The 21,371-nt window shown below is 44.2% G+C and overlaps 1 protein-coding gene across 2 annotated transcripts in view; it reads right to left on the reverse strand.

Annotated features, from left to right (window-relative positions):
• Positions 1–7,391: 7,391 nt before the first annotated feature.
• The window catches only part of GFOD2 (glucose-fructose oxidoreductase domain containing 2), a 53,128-nt gene continuing 39,148 nt past the window's right edge, over positions 7,392–21,371 (reverse strand). Inside the window, exons 1-2 of one of the 2 annotated variants that reach the window (XM_039503906.1) lie at positions 17,405–17,510; positions 7,392–9,753 (exon numbers count right to left, since the gene is read on the reverse strand). In XM_039503906.1, the coding sequence (XP_039359840.1) occupies positions 8,855–9,697 (843 nt within the window). In that variant the 5' untranslated portion in view covers positions 9,698–9,753; positions 17,405–17,510 and the 3' untranslated portion in view covers positions 7,392–8,854. Of the gene's footprint in view, positions 9,754–17,404; positions 17,511–21,371 lie in introns of those variants that run through there. The other variant, XM_039503905.1, reaches the window with a different exon arrangement.

Here is a 21,371-nt window from a genome sequence, read left to right on the forward strand (position 1 = left end):
ATCCTGAACCTTTTTTGTTGTCCACATTGGTACAAACATACTTGCTAACAGATATTTTGAAATAAATTGCCAAAATACAATATCATCATGCCACTTTCAGTTATTTTGACAAATAAAATACGCAGCATTTTAAATTGTTGGCACAGAATTTCCCCAAGAGTAACTTAACAGGGGGTTAAGGTAAGACACTGCCTTAAGGAATCTGGTTATGAGGGCACGGCCCCCCCCAGGAAGCTGCCTACCGAGCCCCGGAGGGTGGAAGCCAGGACCCTTAGGGAAGCAGATCTGCTCTAGTTTAACAGGGATTATTTGGGGAAGTTCTCTGGCCTGTGTTATACAGAAGGTTGGGCTACATGATCACAATGTCCCCTTCTGGCCTTGGAATCAAACCTATCAGAGTCCTGAGTCTTCCCTCAGACCCATCCTGGGGGAGCTCCAGGACAGAGCTGATTCCTATGGATGGCCAAAGGAGAGAGAACCCTTCGCCTGGGAATGGTGATAAGAACCAAGCCAGGGATCTCTAGCTTCAAGAGGAAGGAGCATTTGAGAGCCAGGCCCTGAGTATGAGAAGAATGGGACCAAGTGAAGGGTCAGAATGACCTTTTCTGTCTGGTAGATGCAGACTGAGACCTGGGGACAGCCAGATGCGGACTGTGAATCAAGCTCCTATAAGCCTTCAGAAGCTAGGTGATTCCGCAAACACCAATTCTCTTCTGCTTTCTTCACAACCCAACATCACAGAAGCGAGGGGTGGTGTAAGCTACCTCCTCCACCCATGACATCTGACACCCAGGCCTGGGGAGTGGCCAGGTACCTACTGCAGTATCTGGGAAGTAGGAAACTGGATCTTGACCAGAAGAGGTTGACCGAGGGAAACCAGGACCAGGCAGGCAGCACTAGGACTGAAAATCTCCTAGTGAAGGGGCTATTCCCTCTGGAAGGAGGTGTTTCTGGCTCAGCCCATCTGCCTGAAGATTCAGACATTCAGGGCCCGGCAGGGCTGTGAGGTACCCTGGCTAGTTCTCAGCCCTGTGCAAGAGGATGTTGGATTCCTACTGGAGGGAAATGCTCCAGGTCCCATCTAGATCATTCAAATAGGCCACCTGGCTGATGTGGGTGTACACTGGGGAGGATGCAACTGTGTGTGAGGAGGGGGATCTCTGAGGACTAGAGCCAACTTGGGGGAGACTTTAAGGGCAGGGATGCTGGAGGGTAGGAGGGGCTGGGAGCTCATGTGCTGAGGGAGGAGGCTCACTTGGGAAGCTTTTTTCAGAGCTGAAAGGATCAATTGCTGTGGACCACAGGGAAGCAAAGGCCCTATTTATCCAGGCCAGGGCTGCTGGATGCAGTGCAGACCCAAGACTCTGCGTGAACTCTGACCTGAGTTCTGGTCCACCTGTAGGGCCTCTCCCTGGGTGTCCAGGATTAGGTGGGAGCTGTCTTGCTGCTCCCACAGAGTCCATGTGGGGGCTACTACAAAGGAGCATGGCTGCATGGGTCATAGCAGCTCAGTCCTTGCCCAGGCTTGTGTTATGCACACAAAACGACACAGGACCGTTCAGGGGGCAAGGCAAAGATGACACATTTATTATGATAGCAATTTGATTTATGATCAATAACTAATACGCACACACACACACCCCGATTAGATGTTCTGCAGCTGCTGTATAGTTACCAGCCTGAACATAGCTTGAGTCTGTGGCTTGATTTTGCAGCTTATGGCGGCTAACTGGCAGGAAAGCCAGGCACAAGGAAGGACTGGGTCTGCCCTCCCACATTGGCAGCAGAACGTTACCCTCCAAGTCATCCTTTTTGTAGGCTTTAGTTTGAATCCAGAGTCTATAGGTCTTGCTGTGTCACGCTGCCTCTGGGTTCTGTGTGACTGATCACCCGTCAATTGCAGACGTGACTTTCAGCCTCGGACCTGGCTCTGATCTTCCTTCTATTGTACCTTTGTTCTTTTCTTTTTAGGTGGTCTCGGATGCATGTAGTGGAAGTTTTTTTGCTGCAGGATGGCTACCAGACTTCAAAGAGAAACTGCTGAGCTTCAGTTCATCTGCAAATTTGACACCATCAGCTCAGGAGTGAACAAAGACTGTGAATGGCTTGCCAACTACAGAACCAGTTTCTCCTCCCTTGGTTTTCACACCTCAGCTGCTAGAACAGGGCCTCGTCCTCCCTAATTAATCTAACCTCATTATCTCTAGCCTGCTTCTTGCTTGCTTATATATACCTGCCCCTGGAAATTTCCACTACTTGCATCCGATGAAGTGGGTATTCACAAACGAAAGCTCATGCTCCAAAACATCTGTTAGTCTATAAGGTGCCACAGGACTCTTTGCTGCTTTTACAGATCCAGACTAACACAGCTACCCCTCTGATACTCTCTTCTTACCTTGTTAGGGCTGTTGTCTGCATCTTCAGCTGTTGGTGTTGGAACTTTATTTCATCAGGACAGGCTAGTCCTGGAGGTTGATTTCATCATCCATCCATACCTCAGTCACACATCTAAACTAAACTAAGAAGATTACAGCAGGGTTTTGCAAAAATGAAGGTTGCAGCAGCTTTTACAAAATGGAGTGAGCGTTTTAAAATGGACTTTGAATTACAATATGGCAAACAGTGACCAGAAGTAGACAAGTGTAGCGAATGGCAAACAGTGAACAGAAGTTACAATACTGAAACAGTGCAAGTCTCCCTGATTTAAACAGGAATTGGATTGACAGTGAAACTTACAAGGGCAACTGGCTAAAGCTGTGGCTCTTAACAAGCACCTTAATTGTCAATTAGCCAGTTATTGGGGTAACCGGTTTTATGAATGAATGTTGTTTCATTAATAAAACTTTACTTATGAAGTTACATTAATAAAGTGAACATTTAAAAACAATTTCATTCATCAGTTGTACACTTGGCTGCAGCAACTGGGCACAAAGCCACAGGGGGATGGGGAAGCAGAATGGACCTGCCCCTAGCACCACAGGACAGAGGCACAGGAGAAGCTTTTTCAGACTTTCCTCCCTGGTTTTTCTGGGAAGAGGTTTCCTTTGTCCTGCCTTGGGGCTGAGATGAACAGAAGGTGTTGCTGCTTCCAGCTAGGCAAAAGCTATGGAGAGCCCACCTGCCCACCAGGTGGAGGAACTAGATACAGAAATACTGCATCCACATTGCTTACCACCTGTTTGACTAACAGCTGTGGTGCACTGGTGCACTCATTTGTACATACTGGTGGCAGCCACAGTTCAGAGAGAGGGAGAGAGAGAGAGAGAGAGATGCCTGTTGAATTTCCCAGGAGTGAAGGGGCAGGACTTTAAAAGGCTCTTGAAGCTACCTAGCAACCGAGAGCAAATTTCTTCTCCTATAGCTGCATCAGAAATTCTGGACATGGATTGAATAACTACCAAAACCCCTGTATTTTATTGATTCCCCCCTCCTTAAGTCAACACAGATATAAGGTGCCAAACTCAGCTGGTGAAACTCTGCCAGAGAGACAGCTGCTAACTCCAAATCCGAATGAGAAGTCTTCAAACCACCACCAGTGAGGAATAACCTGTTTTAAAACCTGTAAGTATCCTCTCCCTCCCCTCCAGCAGAGGTCACTGTACAACAGCAATACCCGGATTTAGAAGACAAGTTAGTCATTCCGTAGTTCATTGCTATAGGGTGGAGTTATGAAACTTGGCCATACTGCAAAGGGTAAAACTTCACAACTAGGATGGTTTTAAATATGATAAAGCTTTGCTAGACTGGCCAACATAGCCCTTAGAAACCTATTACTCTGTACAGCAATCCAGTACCAGAGGTACACCTGTTAGGATCAGATCTTTAGTTGGCGAACATCAAACATTGATTTCGCTCTACATGGAAACCGACAAAAATATTTCCATTGATATAATTGAAATTTACAGATAGGCAAAGTCAGAAAAATACTGCTTGAGAACTTATTTGAGTTTGATTTAAGGTTATTTACTCTGTATATTTTGACATGTGATATTCACAATTTGTGTTTTTGAATCTCAGTGTCTACAGCTGATAAATAAGTATCGTTTGACCCACCTCCCCACTGTCTGATAGAAATGGATAGAACTCTTTAAAAATACTTCACAATACACCAGCGTAGAAAAGATCAAAAATTTAGAAAAAATTCTGCCAAACCTAACCACAGGTCAGAAAAACCTGTCATCTAAAGAGGCTCATTGTAGTTTTAACTATTTCTGTACTTGTAATTAATTTTAGGCAGTACCTGCTCACAACATATTTCCTGTTACAGAATATGTCAGGCTTTCCTGGAAACAATGGCATTCTTTAGTTTTCCTATTCCCCTGCAACACACAGTATTTCTTGTGTAACAAAATATCAGCTACTAAAATGATGTTGAGGCATAAATAAAATAAAAGCACACAAGTACTAGATAATCTCTTCTCTCCCCTCACCCATAGCCCCTTTTCTTTCCTCTTCCCATCTCCGCACTGGACTTTTGTCTAAGCTCGAATGGAGGGGAACAGACAGGTTGAAGCAACCTGCTTGATATATGGTTGAGTTCTTTCCGCTTACCCTGGAAATAGGACTTCAATTAGCACCAGTTAATTAGTGGCTTTCTATTATTCTGAGTTAAAATACAAAATTAAGTTGTCACAAAAGATGGATGTGCACTCTGTCCCTGTTCCACTTGTTGATAATGCAATCATCTAGGCTGCACAGGGGTGAACAGCACCTTAATTAGGGAGTAGAGCAGAACACAGCTAATGCAGCCAGAAATTATGTATGATGTGTATTCTGGTGGTTCAATTACATGTCACTAGACAATGAAGTAACACTCGTACGTTCAAGGATACAGCTGCGGTTATGGTTTACTTACATAATAAAGCTAACTTTACATAAATTGAAGACTCAACAGATGAGAAAAAGACCAGCATCAGTACACAGTATAAAACAAGGTGAAACAGTCTCCTCTACTTCCATTATTTCACTTAGTTAGAATGAACTTTCTCCCTAAATGAAAACAGACTTCCTCCAAGACCAAAGCTTGGTTGTTTTCCATTTCCTTTTGATTTATTTGGAACCTGACAGGCTATATAAATGGATTATAGCATCGATCTATTTTTAGTGTATCTAAGTCACTTCTGTCTTAATCCTACAAAAAACAAAAGTGCCAAACTTTAACAAGTGGGAGAGATGGTTCAGTGTGGAGAGAAAGAAAAGTGCATTTCATAGACTATCAGGGTTGGAAGGGACCTCAGGAGACCTCTAGTCCCACCCCCTGCTCAAAGCAGGACCAATCCCCAGGCAGATTTTTACCCCAGTTCCCTAAATGGCCCCCTCAAGGATTGAGCTCACAACCCTGGGTTTAGCAGGCCAATGCTCAAAGCACTGAGTTATCCTTCCCATCATTACTGATGAAACCAGGCTAGTTTCCATAACTATGGATTTGTCCACAAGGCAAGTTCCTCATGGCAAGCCAGGGTGTGTGGATCTACCGTGCGCCAGCTCGCTGCCCAGTTAACACCCCGTGCGGACACTGCTACAGGAGAGTGAAAATCCCAGAGTACTGTATGGCTAATGTGATAAGTACTGTAAATTGCTGTGTAGACAGCCCCTAGCTCTGCCTTGCACTCCTGTGGGTCTTCTCTGTGTAGTTAGCAGACCAGCTGGGTGGCTGTTCAATATACCACACAGTAAGTGTCTACAAAGGAGGGAAAAACCCTGTGGCAAGATTCCCAAGGACAGGGCAAGTAATGCTGGATATTGTCAGTAGCACAGAGAAGCAGTTCATCTTCCCTCTAAAATGACATTATGCTAGACCTGTCTCTGGCAGACGTTCAGTGTGCCAAGAGAATGGAGGACTATTTCGATTTATAAACTAAACCAAGTATTCCATTTGTACCAGGGGTGCTGGGATCTTGCTTCTCAGGTATTCCTGCACCAAAAGCTGCATACAGGTAGAGACACAAAGCAGAGAAGCCGTTAATTACAAGGGAAGACAAATGACGTATACCAGGAACAGCATCATCATCTCAGCCAGCTGCTCACTGGCTCTGTGGCCTGTGTGAAATGACAGGTGAAAGCAGGCAATCCCCAACCAGGAGTGAGGGAGGGGCAGGGAAACAGGAGCTGGAGACTGAAATTCTATATACCAGTGGTTCTCATCCTAGAGGGCCTCAAGCAGGTTTCAGGGGAGCCTCAAAGAAGGGCCAGTATTAGACTCGCTGGGGCTCAGGGCAGAAAGCTGAAGCCCCACCGCATGGGGTTGAACCCCAGATCCCTGAGCCCCGACACCCGGGGCTGAAGCCAAAGCCTGAGCAATGTAGCTTCATGGGGGCCCCTGTGGCAAGGAGCCCCAGGCAACTGCCCTGGTTGCTACCCACTAATGCCGGCCCTGCCTTTTATATGCAGCAAACCACTTACTGTGGCACAGGTGGGCCATGGAGTTTTGCAGGGGCCTCAGAAAGAGAAAGATTGAGAACCTCTGCTATATACCATGGTCTCTAACTCATCTACATAGACCCATGAACTTGTGAGGTAACAGCTTGAGGGCTGGAAAAGGTCAGCAAAAGGGGTAAGGGGAGACCTTTCCTAGTCTCACCTGAGAACAAAGCACCAAACCAAGGGAATTCCTCAGGCAGCGACTAGCCCAGTGGTCCCCAACCTTTTTGTGACCAGTAGCACATTCATGTTTTCAGAAGAGCGTGGCGGGCGCCAACAATTTTTCAAGGCTTATTTTGTATTTGTACATTAAATAATACAAAAAACATTTAATATCACATAATATCTGAATCCAGAGAGAAGCCGGAGAAAAGCCATGAGGACAGAGAACACCGGTGCCTGCAGCCCTGGAGTACTCTGTCCCCGGCAGGCGCGGGGCCCCAGATTCTCTTCTCTGCTGGGCACTAGGTGGGCCCTGCACCTGCCGGGGACCGAGAACACCGGTGCCCGCAGCCTGCAGCCCCAGAGTTCTCTGTCCCCGGCAGGCGCGGGGCCGCAGCTTCTCTCCCCTGCTGGGAGCCAGGCAGGCCCCGCACCTGCCGGAAACAGAGAACACCGCGCCCGCAGCCTGAGTTCTCTGTCCCCAGCAGGTCCCCTGCTGGGCACTAGGCGGGCGCACATAAATGCCCCGGCGGGCACCATGGCGCCCACAGGCACCACGTTGGGGACCACTGGACTAGCCCAATCTCTGTGGCCAGTTGCAATGAACAGATACTAATGTTCTACAGTGGGGTATTCTTCACCGCCCTGAAACACAAGTTACAAAGAAGGTTTGTGCCAGTAATGGAAAAACAATGGTCTCCTGGTGACCTTTGTTAGGGGACTTTTCAGTTTGTCTAAAAAATAATCAGCTCTATGAAAGTCTGTCCTCAGCCAACATAAATGTTTATTGCTATAGAAAACAAATGAGAGACTTTTCAGAAAGGACCATTTAATGAAAAGGTTATGTTTGCATGTTAATGCTTTATATAAATATACAAGGTTAAAACCTAGTAGGAAACCTTAAAACATTCAAGTAAACAAGATAAACTCAATAAAAATTCTCTCCTTCTCAATGACAACTTAATGATCAAACATACTTCTGGGATGGAGTGGAAATTCATTCAAGATCTGCCAGCAGCACAAATTATCCCCACTGGGTACAAAACTATAAGGGGTGTGTGTGTATGTGGAGGGGTAATATTATCCAGTGTTCATGATTTAAAACAGGCTCACCCAAACCAAAGGCCTTCACTGCCCTAATGATTCAGTCACTGTTTTCTTTACCTAGCAGGGCCTGTGTATTGGAGTGATTCCCTTGCCAGCACAGAAGAGTATAGTAATGGCATATTTCCTACTTTTTCATCCAAGTTCAAGTTCCTAGAAAGCTTAATGTCTTCCAGTCTCATTATCAAATAGATAGCATACTAAGGAATCCAGATGCACCACCTGGTAATCTACTGAGGGCTTTACTACATCATATAGGACTGGAAACACTGATGTACATTTGGCACACATGCTGCCAAGGCAGTGAACACAAAGTCACAATTGGTCTGGGGGAGGGAAGTTGCGGAAAAAAGTTGACATGAGGTATTAGTCTCCCAAGTATTTGCTATGGAGGAACAGTCACACAGATGGAACAACAGCTGAAATAATCATAGTGTTCCAACTCGTCTAATGATCGCTGCAGAGACTTTATCAATAATGTCAATGGAGAATCCATGGGGTAATTAGAACCAATTTAAATTAATTTGAAACATTCAGCACACTCACTATGTGCAGAACACTAAGCCTGATCTGTATCTTACAGACTTTGCTCTGTCTCTTCTACTCTTCTGAACACTCGAGTTTAGAGATTTGCCATGTCGTTACACTTTTCTTTATTAAAGTTTTACAAGCTGAAAAATAAACTTGAAAAATGTCAGTGAAAGTCCTATTAGCGAGAGCGAGAACCGTACACACTCCCTGATCTTGCTCTACTCGCGCTCAGATTAAAATTGTAAAAAGAATTGAACTATGTGCAAGAGGGACTGTGTCCTGTCTCCCAACAATCCAACAACAGAAGATCCCTCACTTTATTTTAGCTACTGCAAGTGCAAAGGGCAATTCAAGTTTTCCTAACAATAGCCAAAACAGAAATTCAGCTTTAAAAAACAAACTAAAAACCCCACCAAAACCCAAAAACATTTAAAACTCTCTAAACGAGTTTAAAAACAAAATAATCTGCCCAGGGAGGAACAGTTTCATCAGACCATGACATGTTTTACCCACAAGTATGAAAAAAAGTATTAAATAAGAACCTACATGTCCTAAAAACTGAGAAACTTCTATAGCTACGTCTGGACATCTTCAACTGTTCTCATTTTCCATAGTGGACACCAGGAATGTTTATATTTTATAGGTTATTTCTTTGAAGTGCCTCACAAAGGTTTTGATTGGCATCTGGTTCCTCAGTCATCACTTCCACAGCTTCCCACTCCCCAGACCTGCTGGATTTTTTAATGGCATCTACTACACTTTGCATATAGAGGCCATCTTCAAAAGAGGCTGCCATGGAGACTGGTTTGTGATCCCATGTCCGACGGTCTTCCTGGTCTTGGAAAGACAGTCTCAGTGCTTGCACCATGTACACCATTCCTTTCAGGTACAGCAAGGGGATGTCTTTAAAACCCTTGTCCAGAAGGCCTGTGTTGATGGTCAGAGAATCTGTAAGCAGTAGTTCCTCCTGGAGTGCTGTATTCTTCTGCCCATACAAATCTGTCCCACGAGCTATAAGGCGACCTGTGGACCCAACAATCATGACTTCGTGAACAAATGATCCAGGCATGTTAAAGTTGAGAGTCACGGTGCTACAGACACCTCCAGTCATAAGCATCTGAAAAAAGCAGAAGTCATCACTAGTGACATGACGGATTCCACTGATAGCTGCGTTCTGCTTCACAAAAGTCTTAAGCAAGCCATGGACCTTCTCTGCCTTCCTGCTGGTTAGATGAGTTAAGAGGTCTATAATATAGGTGCCCATTGTGTGCAGTCCACCTCCTCCCATTAGTTCATCACAGATCCAGTTGTACTTGTGGTTGAGCAGGCTTCCCCAGTACACTCGCACATCACAGATCATCACATTGCCTATGTAGTGTTCTTCTATTAACTGCTTCATTTTGACAAAGGCAGGCAGGAAACGGAGGACATTATCAACAATGCTCATCAGCTTGGGGTAATATCTGGCAGCTGTAACCATTCTGAAGGCATCCACAGAAGTAGCAGATTTCTCACAGATCACATTCTTCCCAATACCTGCAGACAACAAGAAAGATGTGAAAATTCTTCCATGGAGGCAAAATATTGCTTTGAAGGCAATTTGTTTGTGCAGTTAACTTAAAGGCACTTAGATTCCATTTCATTTTTTAAAATTACTAAATAGCATCAACTAATTTTGTCTAGAAGCATGTGCCAAGATAAATCACACAGAGCACTGTCAACAATCACTGGAAAGGGTAGGAATAAATGGCCAGTCTTCCCAATGGAGAGAGGTAAATAGTGGTGTCTCACAGGGATCCGTACAGGAACCAGTGCTGTTCAACATATTCATAAATGATCTGGAAAAATGGGTAAAGAGTGAGGTGGGGAGCCCAGTGGGATAGCTCGCCTTTATTATATTCATTGCTTTGCATTATATTCAGCAGTAATGCAAGAAACCTACAGGCCTGTATCCTGTAAGACATTAGCTTCAACAAGTTAGCATATGGATTGAGGCCTATAAAGTTTGAACAGAAACTTGGCACAGATAAATGGCCCAGCAAAAACCCCCAAGTATTTGGGGAGCTGAAAATAGAGTTTAAGCAGTTTGACCATGGGTACATGATTCAACCACAGAAGTGTCCTGGAAACTGACTGATGTACATAACCAATACATAAGATGCATCTAATGCTAGCCTCTCTCTACACACACACACACTTTTTATATATAGAGAGAGATCTATCTATATCTATCTTTTCTTATAAGTATCTTATGGGTTTTATTATAATAGGTTTATATTTTGGCTATAACCAAGGGACCTACAAGCCACGTTTTGTATGTTAAGCTAGAACAAAGTTAGCATACATATGTTTGGGACCTTTCAGCTAAAGATGGTGATGAAAGAAAGCGTAAGGTCCATGTATGGCTGCGACCTCTGCCATGGCTAGATACAGGATGCGTTGAGGCAGGCTGGCACAGGGGCTTTCCTAAGTTCACATCCTTTTAAACTTAACAGGTACACCACAACTTGGAAAGAATCAAAATAACTGGTTAGGACAGAAATAAAAATGTGATACCTAACCACAAAATGGCCATGGTAACGAACTGATGTATATAATAAGTTGAGATCATTGATATACTAACCTACAGGAAAAAGACACTCCAACATTAGCAAGGTGAGGAAATACAAATAAGGAAAAAGGGAAAAATCCCCTACTGAAAATGCATCAAACAGCAGCATCAGCCTAACATATTATAAAAGTGGCATCCCTGCCTATGGGCAGTTGGAGACAGATGTAGTCCTTGGGAGGTGCCAGAGTGACGACCACTGGGGATGATGGGGAAGGTGATGATAAGGAAGATGACGGCTAACATTTCAGGTTGTTCTGCAAGGGATGGTGTGAGTATACAGATGTGCAGATGCACATTCTATCGTAGATCTTAGTAAGCTGGAGTGTTTGTGACTGTGCTAAATGTATTAATAAACCATATTTGTAAATATAAAAGAGTTCCTATAGTGTGAGTGTAACAACTGTGCACATCAGGGTTCCCAACTATATAATAATTTAAATAATACTGGGCCTGATCTTGGGACAAGAACCTGTCAATCCTCAAAGTGATAACTGGGGATTCTTAAGTAATCAATATAATTAATACATGATCTAAAGATCAGGCAACAGATGGCAAAAAAGAGGTCACAAAATCACTCAGGATAGTTAAGTCCAAAGCAGACTGCAAAGGGTTACAAAGGGAGCTCACAAAACTGGGTGACTGGGCAACAGAACGGCAGATGAAATTCAGTGTTGATAAATTCAAAGTGATGCACACTGGAAAACATAATCCCAACTATACATGTAAAATGATGGGATCTAAATTAGCTGTTACCGCTCAAGAAAGATCTTGGAGTCATTGTGGATAGCTCTCTGAAAAGGTCTGCTCAACGTGCAGCGGCAGTGAAAAAACCTAACAGGATGTTAAAAACCACAAGGAAAGGGTTAGATCAGGGGTAGGCAACCTATGACATGTGTGCCAAAGGCAGCACGCAAGCTGATTTTCAGTGGCACTCACACTGCCTGGGTCCTGGCCACCGGTCCGGGGGGCTCTGCATTTTAATTTAATTTTAAATGAAGCTTCTTAAACATTTTAAAAACCTTGTTTACTTTACATACAACAATAGTTTAGTTACATATTATAGACTTATAGAGACCTTCTAAAAATGTTAAAATGTATGACTGGCACGCGAAACCTTAAATGAGAGTGAATAAATGAAGACTTGGCACAGCACTTCCGAAAGGTTGCTGACCCCTGGGTTAGATAATAATACAGGAAATATCATAATGCCACTGAATGCTTGAATACACCTTGAATACTGTGCGCAGTTCTGGTCACCCTATCTCAAAAAAGAAATATTAGAATTGGGGAAGGTACAGAGAAGGGCAACAAAAATTATTAAGGGGATGGAACAGCTTCCATATGAGGAGAGATTAAAAAGACTGGGACTATTCAGTTTGGAAAAGAGATGTGGTATGAGGAGTGGTATGAAAGAGGCATATAAAATCATGAATGGTGTGGAGAAAGTGAAGGAAATGTTATTTATGCCTTCACAACACACAAACCAGGCATTACCCAATGAAATTAATGGGCAGCACGTTTAAAACAAACAAACAAAACAAAAAAGAAATAGTTCTTCATACAATGCAAAGTCAACTTGTGGAATTCGTTGCCAGGGGATGTTGTGAAGGCCAAAACTATACCTGGGTTCAAAAAAGAATTAGACAAGTTCATAGACAATAGGTCCATCATGGCTATTAGCCAAGATAGTCTGGGCTGTAATCCCATATTCTGGGCTTTTTTAGCCTCTGACTGCCAGAAGCTGGGAGTGGACAACAGGGGATGGATCGCTCAGTAACTGCCCTGTTCTGTTCATTCCCTCTGAAGCACTTGGCACTGGCCACTGTCAGAAGACAGGATCCTGGGATAGATGAACCGTTGATCTGACTCCGTATGGCCGTTCTTATGTTCGTTCGTATGTAATACCCACTTTCAACATACACCTGGCTCCTTCACCCTATTCCTTGTTATGTGTGCACATGTGCATGACATGCAACTTCATAGGTTACAAAATAGAATACAGCACATACAACTCCACTGTAAACTTCAACCAAAGTCTACATTCTCTGTCATTCAATAACATAGTTTCACTCTTATCCCAATGCCTATTCTGATGAAATACTGAGCAATATCTCATCGTTTAATATTAGAGATCTGCCTGAAACATGAAAACATTAACAGATGTCAGACTCAAATTTCAGCATTTTGGGCATAAGAAATACAAAAAAAATAAGGCAAGTGACAGCAGCCACTTGTCTGGAAGCCCTTCCACACTTGGAGTGGATTCTGGTTCTTATCTCAGAATGTCCTTGCTTTTCAAAGATTTTATGGTCAGAAGAGATCAACGTAATCATTTAATCTGCCCTCTTGCATAACACAGGCCATATAATTTCACCCAGGAATTCCTGCATCAAATCCATTAACTTCTGACTGAATATCTAGAGAATATCTTTTAGAAAGATGTAAAGACTTCAAATGACAGAGAATGCCCCACATCCCATGGTAAATTGGTTAATTACCAAAGGTGAATTACCCTGCACTGTTAAAAACCTGCCCCTTACTTCTAAACCTGAATTTGTCAAGATGCAGTTTCCAGCCATTCAGATTTGTTATGCCTTTGTCTGCTAGATTAAAGAGCCCTCTACTATCAGAGCTCCTCTCCCCATACAGGCTCTCAGACCGTGATCAAGTCAACTCTTAACCTTCTCTTGGATAAACTAAACAGATTATTGTTCTTTAATCTCAACGAAGGCAGGTTTTTTAAACCACAAAACCTTCTCTGGGTTATAGTTAGACCCTTTAACAATAAATCCATAGAATCCAGGTTTTCTAAACTTTCCAGACACATTTAAACAGACTAATTCCTCTTGCCCAATAGGAACAAGAACAAACAGAAATCTGCACTTGCCATTATACGTCTAATTCAAACCATGAAAGGTATTTTACAGCAAAGTTAAAGACTCCTCTAAAACATTATTTTTAATACACACACTTAGGGACCCATCCGTGCAAATATACTACTGTAATATTGTCCCAACACACTAGTCACTGGCAGTCACCTGAAAGAATGTGAACACCTCTTCTCCAAATAGCAAATTCTTGAGCAGACAGAGAGTGGTAACCCAAATATTCTTCAGGTTTTCTACAGTTTTAAGTCTCTTCCAGAATGAACTGAATAAATGCAACTTCAGTGATGGGAAGAAACAAGACAGCAAATCTAATGATCAAAAGGCTTTTCAGCAGCTGAAACACTGTTCTAAAAACGGCATCATAGGGCTCCATGTTTTTCTTCCCAATTTCTGTTTCAAAAGGTGCTCAGCTTACAAGTGAAAAATTTGTTTTTTTTTCCTGACTGCCAGATGTGCAAATTCAGCCTGGAATCTGAGAGTCAAGCTAGACCCTTTCTATCTTATCTTAAACACGGTCACCAGTAACCCCACTGCCTTGAATGGGCTTGTACTCACCAACTACAGCATAGTAAATAACTGATCATATACCAGGAGGAACAGAATCCACTTCACTTATATTTAGCCACGCTGGCTCTGCAGGGCTCACAGGAAGAAAAACAATAAAGACTCAGTTTTGTCACTAAAGGATCAGCTCTGACTCTGAATACACACCCAGTCTAGTTCTTGCGCACAAGCAGCAGCCTTCTTTAGACTTACTTTTCTGAGTGGATCCACACTTTAAATCCTTTGTTACTTAGTGAACAAGGAAACACTATTCTCGGTTATGTTCATATCCCTTTAATTGGATATTATAAGTGAGGGAGAAAAAAAATCAAATGATACCATTCCTAGGACTCTTTAAAGTAAACAATCATTATCCTACATGTGAGAAACAAAAGCCAAGCCAAGAATTTCCAAAACGGTGTCCTGGTTTAGTAAATAGACTAAATATTTTTAAAAAAATTCCTTTCATCTTTTGATGATTTAATCTGGTCCAAATAGGGTTTCTGCCAGTAAGGCATCTTATTTACAAGTTTATACCCTACTGAAACAATCCTAAACTATTTTAGAGCGACCAGGAAGAGAGTTAACATTTTAGAACAAGTCAGTTGGATATTTTCCTCCCCTGGACAGGGGAAAGGTCCTTGTCAGGTCCCTATGAAGTTGCAGGCTAGAAATCTGAACTCTCATTTCTGGTTAGCGACCAGAGAACTAGTTAAGTCAGTCAGCTTTCTGCAGAAATCTTTCAAGTTATCAAGCATCTTTGATTTTGTTGTCAGCTCTTTCCTTCCTTTCTCACAAAGAGCAGTGGCATTGCTATGGTGGTCAACAGTTTCCTGGAGATAAAATCCTGAGGTCATTGTAAGCCAGTATTTATCACAGGAATTATTACTAGGTTCTGGCTAGGCAGCGTTTGTTGCCTAGTACATTAATCTCCCATCATTCTACTGTAATAAACTGTGTGTGTTCCCTCAGAGTTGCTTTCGGTCCCATGCAGTTGACTTGTGCGTAGGTCACTCAGATGAAACTGTGAAAACAGATGTCCTGTCTGCTCTGTGTGGGTATTAAAAGACGTCAAGACACTTTTTGTATGGAAAGTGCTTTGTCCCTGTGTCCACTGTTGCGCACCGTACCCCATCCTGCATTTCAGGGTAATCTATGTACATGTATTGTAATGCATTTTTAATCATTCAGGTTAGAAGTTGCTATCGGAATGGAAAGCAATACGATTTGGGGGATGGCAAGTAAGAGATTAGTATTAACTTTACATCATGATATAGCTGTAAAGGTATAGCCCTAAAGCTGAAGAATGACTATTCTGATTTGGGGGATGGCAAGTAAGAGATTAGTATTAACTTTACATCATGATATAGCTGTAAAGCTGAAGAATGACTATTCTGATTTAATTTAGCCAGGTCTAGGAGCAACATATGAGCTCCCGAGTACCAGCCGATCTCCAGGCTAAGCAAAAGTATCTGTCTGCTACAGTCTTCATTAAAGGGGAAGGTTCAAACAAGTATGGGAGGGATCCTCCATGGACAGAATACTAGAAATGACTCCTTTTGATCCGGGTACAGGGCGAGAGGCTCTTTTGGGTTGTGAAGTAGTTTCTTGGCTCACTGCAGATGATGTGTCTTCGTAAAATGTAAAATCAATATGTTTCAGCTGAGTTCTCTGTGGAGATAATTGCTCCACACACAGAAGAGCTGCTTGAAATCTAGACAGTAGAAAAAACTGTCTGGAAACGAACCGTCTCACTCCAGATCGGAAGAACAGCTCTGTCTGTGTAAGCTCAAAAGCTTGTCTCTTTCAGCAAAAGAAGTTGGTCCAGTAATAGATTTTACCTCATCACCGTGTCCCTCTCACTTTAGGAAGATAATGAAAACTGATGTCTAAATGGAGAAATACACTTTAACAGATACTTGGAGACACTAAGAAATTGTCAAAAATAATGTAAAGAAAACTGTTTAAAGTGATTAATGCAGCATCTTTCTGAGAGCGAACCCAATGCTAAGGCCTTTGTCTGCAGTAAGGAGCCCCAGGAGCCATAATCTAAGAAGCAGAGTCACATCCTCACATTCCAGCTAAATTGCATCAAAACAATGTAATATTGGGCTGGTAAGAAAGCTCCTGTCCGAACAGTACCCACCATCACCATGTAAAGAAACAGATCTTAAGATGTTTAAAGAAAACTTTGATAGCGTTCTGTCTGGCAAGGAACCACTACTCAGCAATTGTGACTGAAATCTATACTACTTCTCCATTGTTTATCGGTGTGGTTTCTGTCTGATTCTTTGTTTCTGTCTGTTGCATAACTAATTTTGCAAGATTTAAATCAACTAAGGTGGTGGCATATGATTGATTAAGGAAGTATTTTGTAATGGACTAGGACTGATGAAAAATACTGTTTTGTAGAACTGTCGTTTAAAATGGTTGGTTAAGATATATCTAAGTAGAACTCAAGTTTTAACTATATAAACGGTCGGGGTGCAAAGGGAAGTTCTTTGGAACCCAACTCCAGGACACAGCCCAAGATCAGAGCAGTCAGACATCAACACCCTGCCAATCACACTGCGCAGAAGCTGGAACTGCGGATGATCTAATCTTGACTAGCCCCCAAGAAAAGTTCTTCTGTCTTATTGGGAGTGGTGAGCATTGCATAATTAACCAGTGTACTCTGTTTTGCTAACTGTTAATAAATAGAGGTCAAGGATATTACTGCGTAAGGCTCTTTCACTGGTAAAAGGCCCCACAAACCCACGGACGATTATGCCCTGAGTGCTAGGAACTGGGTAAGGGTGGGTGCCCTTTGCCCCAAGCCCTAGGAACTGGGAAAGGGAGTGGGTGCCTAAATTAACAGGGTTATGCCTTGAGCCCATGGAAGGGTAAAGGTGGGGTGCCCTAGAGTGTGAGGGTAACAGTGCAGTTACTTTGCGATATGCTCATTAATACCCATTCAGTTGTATTCCTTATGCTCCCCTCGGATGGTGTTTGCAGGGGGATCACACTGCTCTGAGCTAGTGACTGTAATAAGTTTTGAGATCACAGGAGGATTTCTGTATTCTCTGAAATGGTTATGGAGGAAGGAAAGGGGAGACAGACTTGTCCCAGGATGTTCCCTGGAAATGCTTGCATCTCTTTCAGTCACCTGTGAATAAAGTAATCTTTGTGCAGGTAGCCTCCTCAGTCCCATCTCAGCAAAGTTTCCTCCCAGGTCAAATGGACTCCACACAAAGGAAGGATGAGACAGACAGACAGACAGCGTTGGGACTAAAGACACAAGTGAGAGCAGCTGTATTAGGATTTGATGCTTTTAACAAAATCCCTGTCGCTGACACCAGGAGATTAGAAAGTGATGCACTTCCTGTTCAAAAATAAGATTCCACAAGGCATCAAAACAGGAAGGAGGGAACAATAGGAAGGCGCTTTGCCTTAGAATATGGATTAAATGCACCATGACACACTTTCTCTCTGCTATCCCAGCTGTGTCATGCTTCCTCTCTCTTTCTAGCCTCCAAAAGGGGGTTTGTAATCCAAGCCTGGCACTAATCACATTTAGAGTTTTCAATACACCCACCCCCCCCAGTGCCCTTCTAATGCAATTTGCTTTCACAGCAGCCCTTAATCTCTACACTGTAGGATTCCTAAAGAAAGACTCCTGCCAAGACGGGCCTGTGGTGCACTGAGGTTTAAAAGAGCTCCCTCTGTTGTGGGCTAAGCAATCATAGATGGACTTTGATCACTATTCTCCCTCCCCATTCATCAAGTCCCAGTCTCCTCCAGCCTCAAAAATGCACCACTGCTGAGGCAAGAACCTTCTCCTTTATGGCACTTATCACCCGGAACAGCTGTCTTGTGTCTTTCTGCCTCTGCACCTCATCTCATTTAAAATCTGTGTCTCCTTTACACAAACCAATTCCTCTCCCCTGATATTCCATAATCCGATACCTCTTGTTGGTTTTCTATTGGAGAAGCATTAATGCTGGTCTCTAGGCTGAGCAGTCTGAGCTCAAAGATACACTGATGAGAGATGGGAAGGGATAATACCCTGTTAAAGGAAAGCAGGCCCCAGAATGAAGGGACTTACCTACAGCAGTACACCACCTACTTAAAAATAATACTTCTAGAAGAAAGACAATAAAGAGGAATAAACTGAAATGCTTAACAAATTGTGGACTTGCAGACAACAGCCAGCAATCACTACAGTGACGGGGGATAGGATAGACTGGAACAGATGGTCACTGAATTTAGGAAGGGTCGTGATAACTAGAGCACCCCATGATGATGCTATAAATCCAAGTTCTCTTTCATATCACTTTATTTCAGTCTTCGACATTTTGATACTCTAATGGTCGGACAGTTTACAGCAAGAGGATCTCTCAGGGAGGTTGTGACAAATATTGTAGCCACATGCATCATCTTTGGGGACCATATTTTATGCTTGAATCATGAAAACCTCAAAACTCCTTATACTGAGATGAGCCAGCGTTGTATGAGTTGTAGAATATTTATGGCCCTTTGTATCAATATCCGTGATGTGTATTTGTGCATGCCTGGCTCACTGGGGGTGGGGGGGGAGGGGGAAGGCCTTTCTTGCAGAATCTGGAATCACTGAGGAATGATTAATGCAAATTCCTAAATATTGGTTGTGCAAAAATCCAGCGTTTTGAAACTTATCCCTGAGGAGCAGGCCATTGACCTGTACGGAAGGACAGAGATCAAAGGCACAGACTTAAGAATCAGCTGAACCGTACCAAGATTGTTCTTGATCTAAAATTTGACATGAATTGGTAACTGTGACGGAGTAAGGAGAGGGGACGACTGACCTGGGGATGTTGCGGGGGAATTCCGCAGGTACTGTCTGCATCGGTGATGGGATATCAGGGTGTGAATTCACTTGAGGGATGATACCTGAGCATGTAACCTGAGCCCAGGAGAGGGATGGGGCCAGGTGACACCTTCTGCCCGGGAAATCGGACAAAGGCTGGAGGAGGAGCCGGGGGGTGTGGCTGGAGGAGGCTGCTGGAGGGGGTTTCAGTTTGGAGCTGGCTTGGGAAACAGGGGGAGACTCCCTGCCTCCCATTATGGACCTGACTAAGCAGGTCCTGTTGTCTGTACCTGGAAGACCTGTTTTGGACTGTGTTCCTCTCATCTAAATAAACCTTGTGCTTTACTGGCCGGCTGAGAGTCACGGTGAATAGCAGGTAGTGGGTGGCGCAGGGCCTTGTCTCCCCCACACTTCGTGACAACTGGTGGTAGAGGTGGGATGTACTGTCCCCATGGATGGCGCTTCCTGCAGTAAGTGACTGGGGAGCAGTCAAGTGAAGGGGGATTGACAAGGACCAGGCGTGCTGAAGGCTCAGAGAGGAGCGGTTTCGGGGGGGCGGAGAAGCTATGCTTAACCCCTGGGAGTGTGACACCAGCGAGAAAGACTGTTGCAGTAACGGAGTCCCCCTGGGGACTGCAGCGAGCAGTTCCAGGGGCGGAGGAGTCTACAGCTTGACCCTGGTAGAGGGGAGGACTGTTGCAAGAACAAGGTCCCCCTAGTGAGTGATTACAGGGGTGGAGGAATCTGCGGCTTGACCATGGGAGAGAGGTGGTGACCTGGAGAAGGGCTGGCACACTAGGGGTTCCTCCTGAAAACCGTGGGGAGCTGAGAGCACACAAGCCTGTGAGTCCCACAGTAACTAAAGTAACATGGGGCCAGCGGGGCGATGTATAACCATCGCCTTAAGAGGGACCTGGTTGAGCTGTGCAAGCAGAGAGGGCTGCGCGGGGCCTTGTCTCCCCCACACTTCGTGACAGTAACCAAGAAAGCAAATGCAGTTGAAGGGTGTGAGACTGATAACCATCAGAACCCTGTGTTGGAGTTGGGGGTGACCTCTGATAAACTTTACCATGTGTTTAGACTTGGGTTATGGGATTTTGGGTCCCCCCCCCATATTTTCTCTTTTGCCCTAAGAATAAAAGTATTTTGCTTTGGCAGAGCTGCATGGTAACTTGTAACTGCTGGCATACCCTGGTCACTGTCCTTGGAGACAAAGCAACCCACAGGCACTGGCCTTTAGGCAAACAAGCTTGATGGGGATATCACAGTCCATGGCAGGGGCTGTGCAGCCTTAAAATCCCCAGTAAGGAGGGAGAGGCACACAGCAGGTCTTTGCCTAAGGGTACATTTACACTGGCAGAGTTATAGCACCACTTAGAGAGCACTGAAGGGAAACCGCTGTTGTGTGTTCACACTGTCAGCTGCCTGCGCAAGAGTGTGTTTACTGCTGAAAGTGCCGCAATTGTGTTCGGAGCGGTGCACTCTGGGTAGCTATCCCACAGAGCATCTCTTCCTCTTCTGTCACTAAGAGTTGTGTGAAAGTGGAGGGGGTCACGGGGCATCCTGGGTCCTGTCCCAATGCCCATGATGCATTGCTTCGAATCCCAGCAATCCCTGAGCTTCCGTCTGCATTTGGCGCCATCTTTCAATGGTTTGTGTACTGCGCGCTCTGCCTCTTCGGTCTTCAGGAACGAGAGCTCCCACACTGTTGACCAATATGCTGCTTGGTCTCACTAACAGCACGAGTGGCAGTGGAGTTATTCCTTAAACTACAAAGGCAAAAGGAGTTTGACATTCATCTCGCCATGCGGAGTAGCTATGACATGAGATTGCTTGTGGCATTCACGGAGGTGCTGACCACAGTGGAATGCTGCTTTTGGGCTCAGGAAACAAGCACTGAGTGGTGGGGTCACATGGTCATGCACATCTGGGATGATGAGCAGAGGCTGCAGAACTTTCGGATGAGGAAAGCCACATTCATGGGACGGTGTGATGAGCTCGCCCCAGCCCTGCGGCGCAAGGACATGAGAATGAGAGCTGCCCTGTCGCTGGAGAAGCATGTGGTGATTGCACTGTGGAAGCTGGCTACTCCAGACAGCTACCGATCGGTCGCTAACCAGTTCGGAGTGGGAAAGTCAACCGTCGGACGTTTGTTGATGGAAGTGTGCGGGGCCATTAATCGCATCCTGCTCTGAAAGACCGTGACTCTGGGCAACATATGATACTGTGGATGGCTTTGCACAAATGGGCTTCCCTATCTGCTGAGGGGGGATAGAAGGCACGCATA

Source organism: Mauremys reevesii, linkage group 16 (assembly GCF_016161935.1).
Source record: "Mauremys reevesii isolate NIE-2019 linkage group 16, ASM1616193v1, whole genome shotgun sequence".
NCBI lineage: Eukaryota > Metazoa > Chordata > Testudines > Geoemydidae > Mauremys > Mauremys reevesii.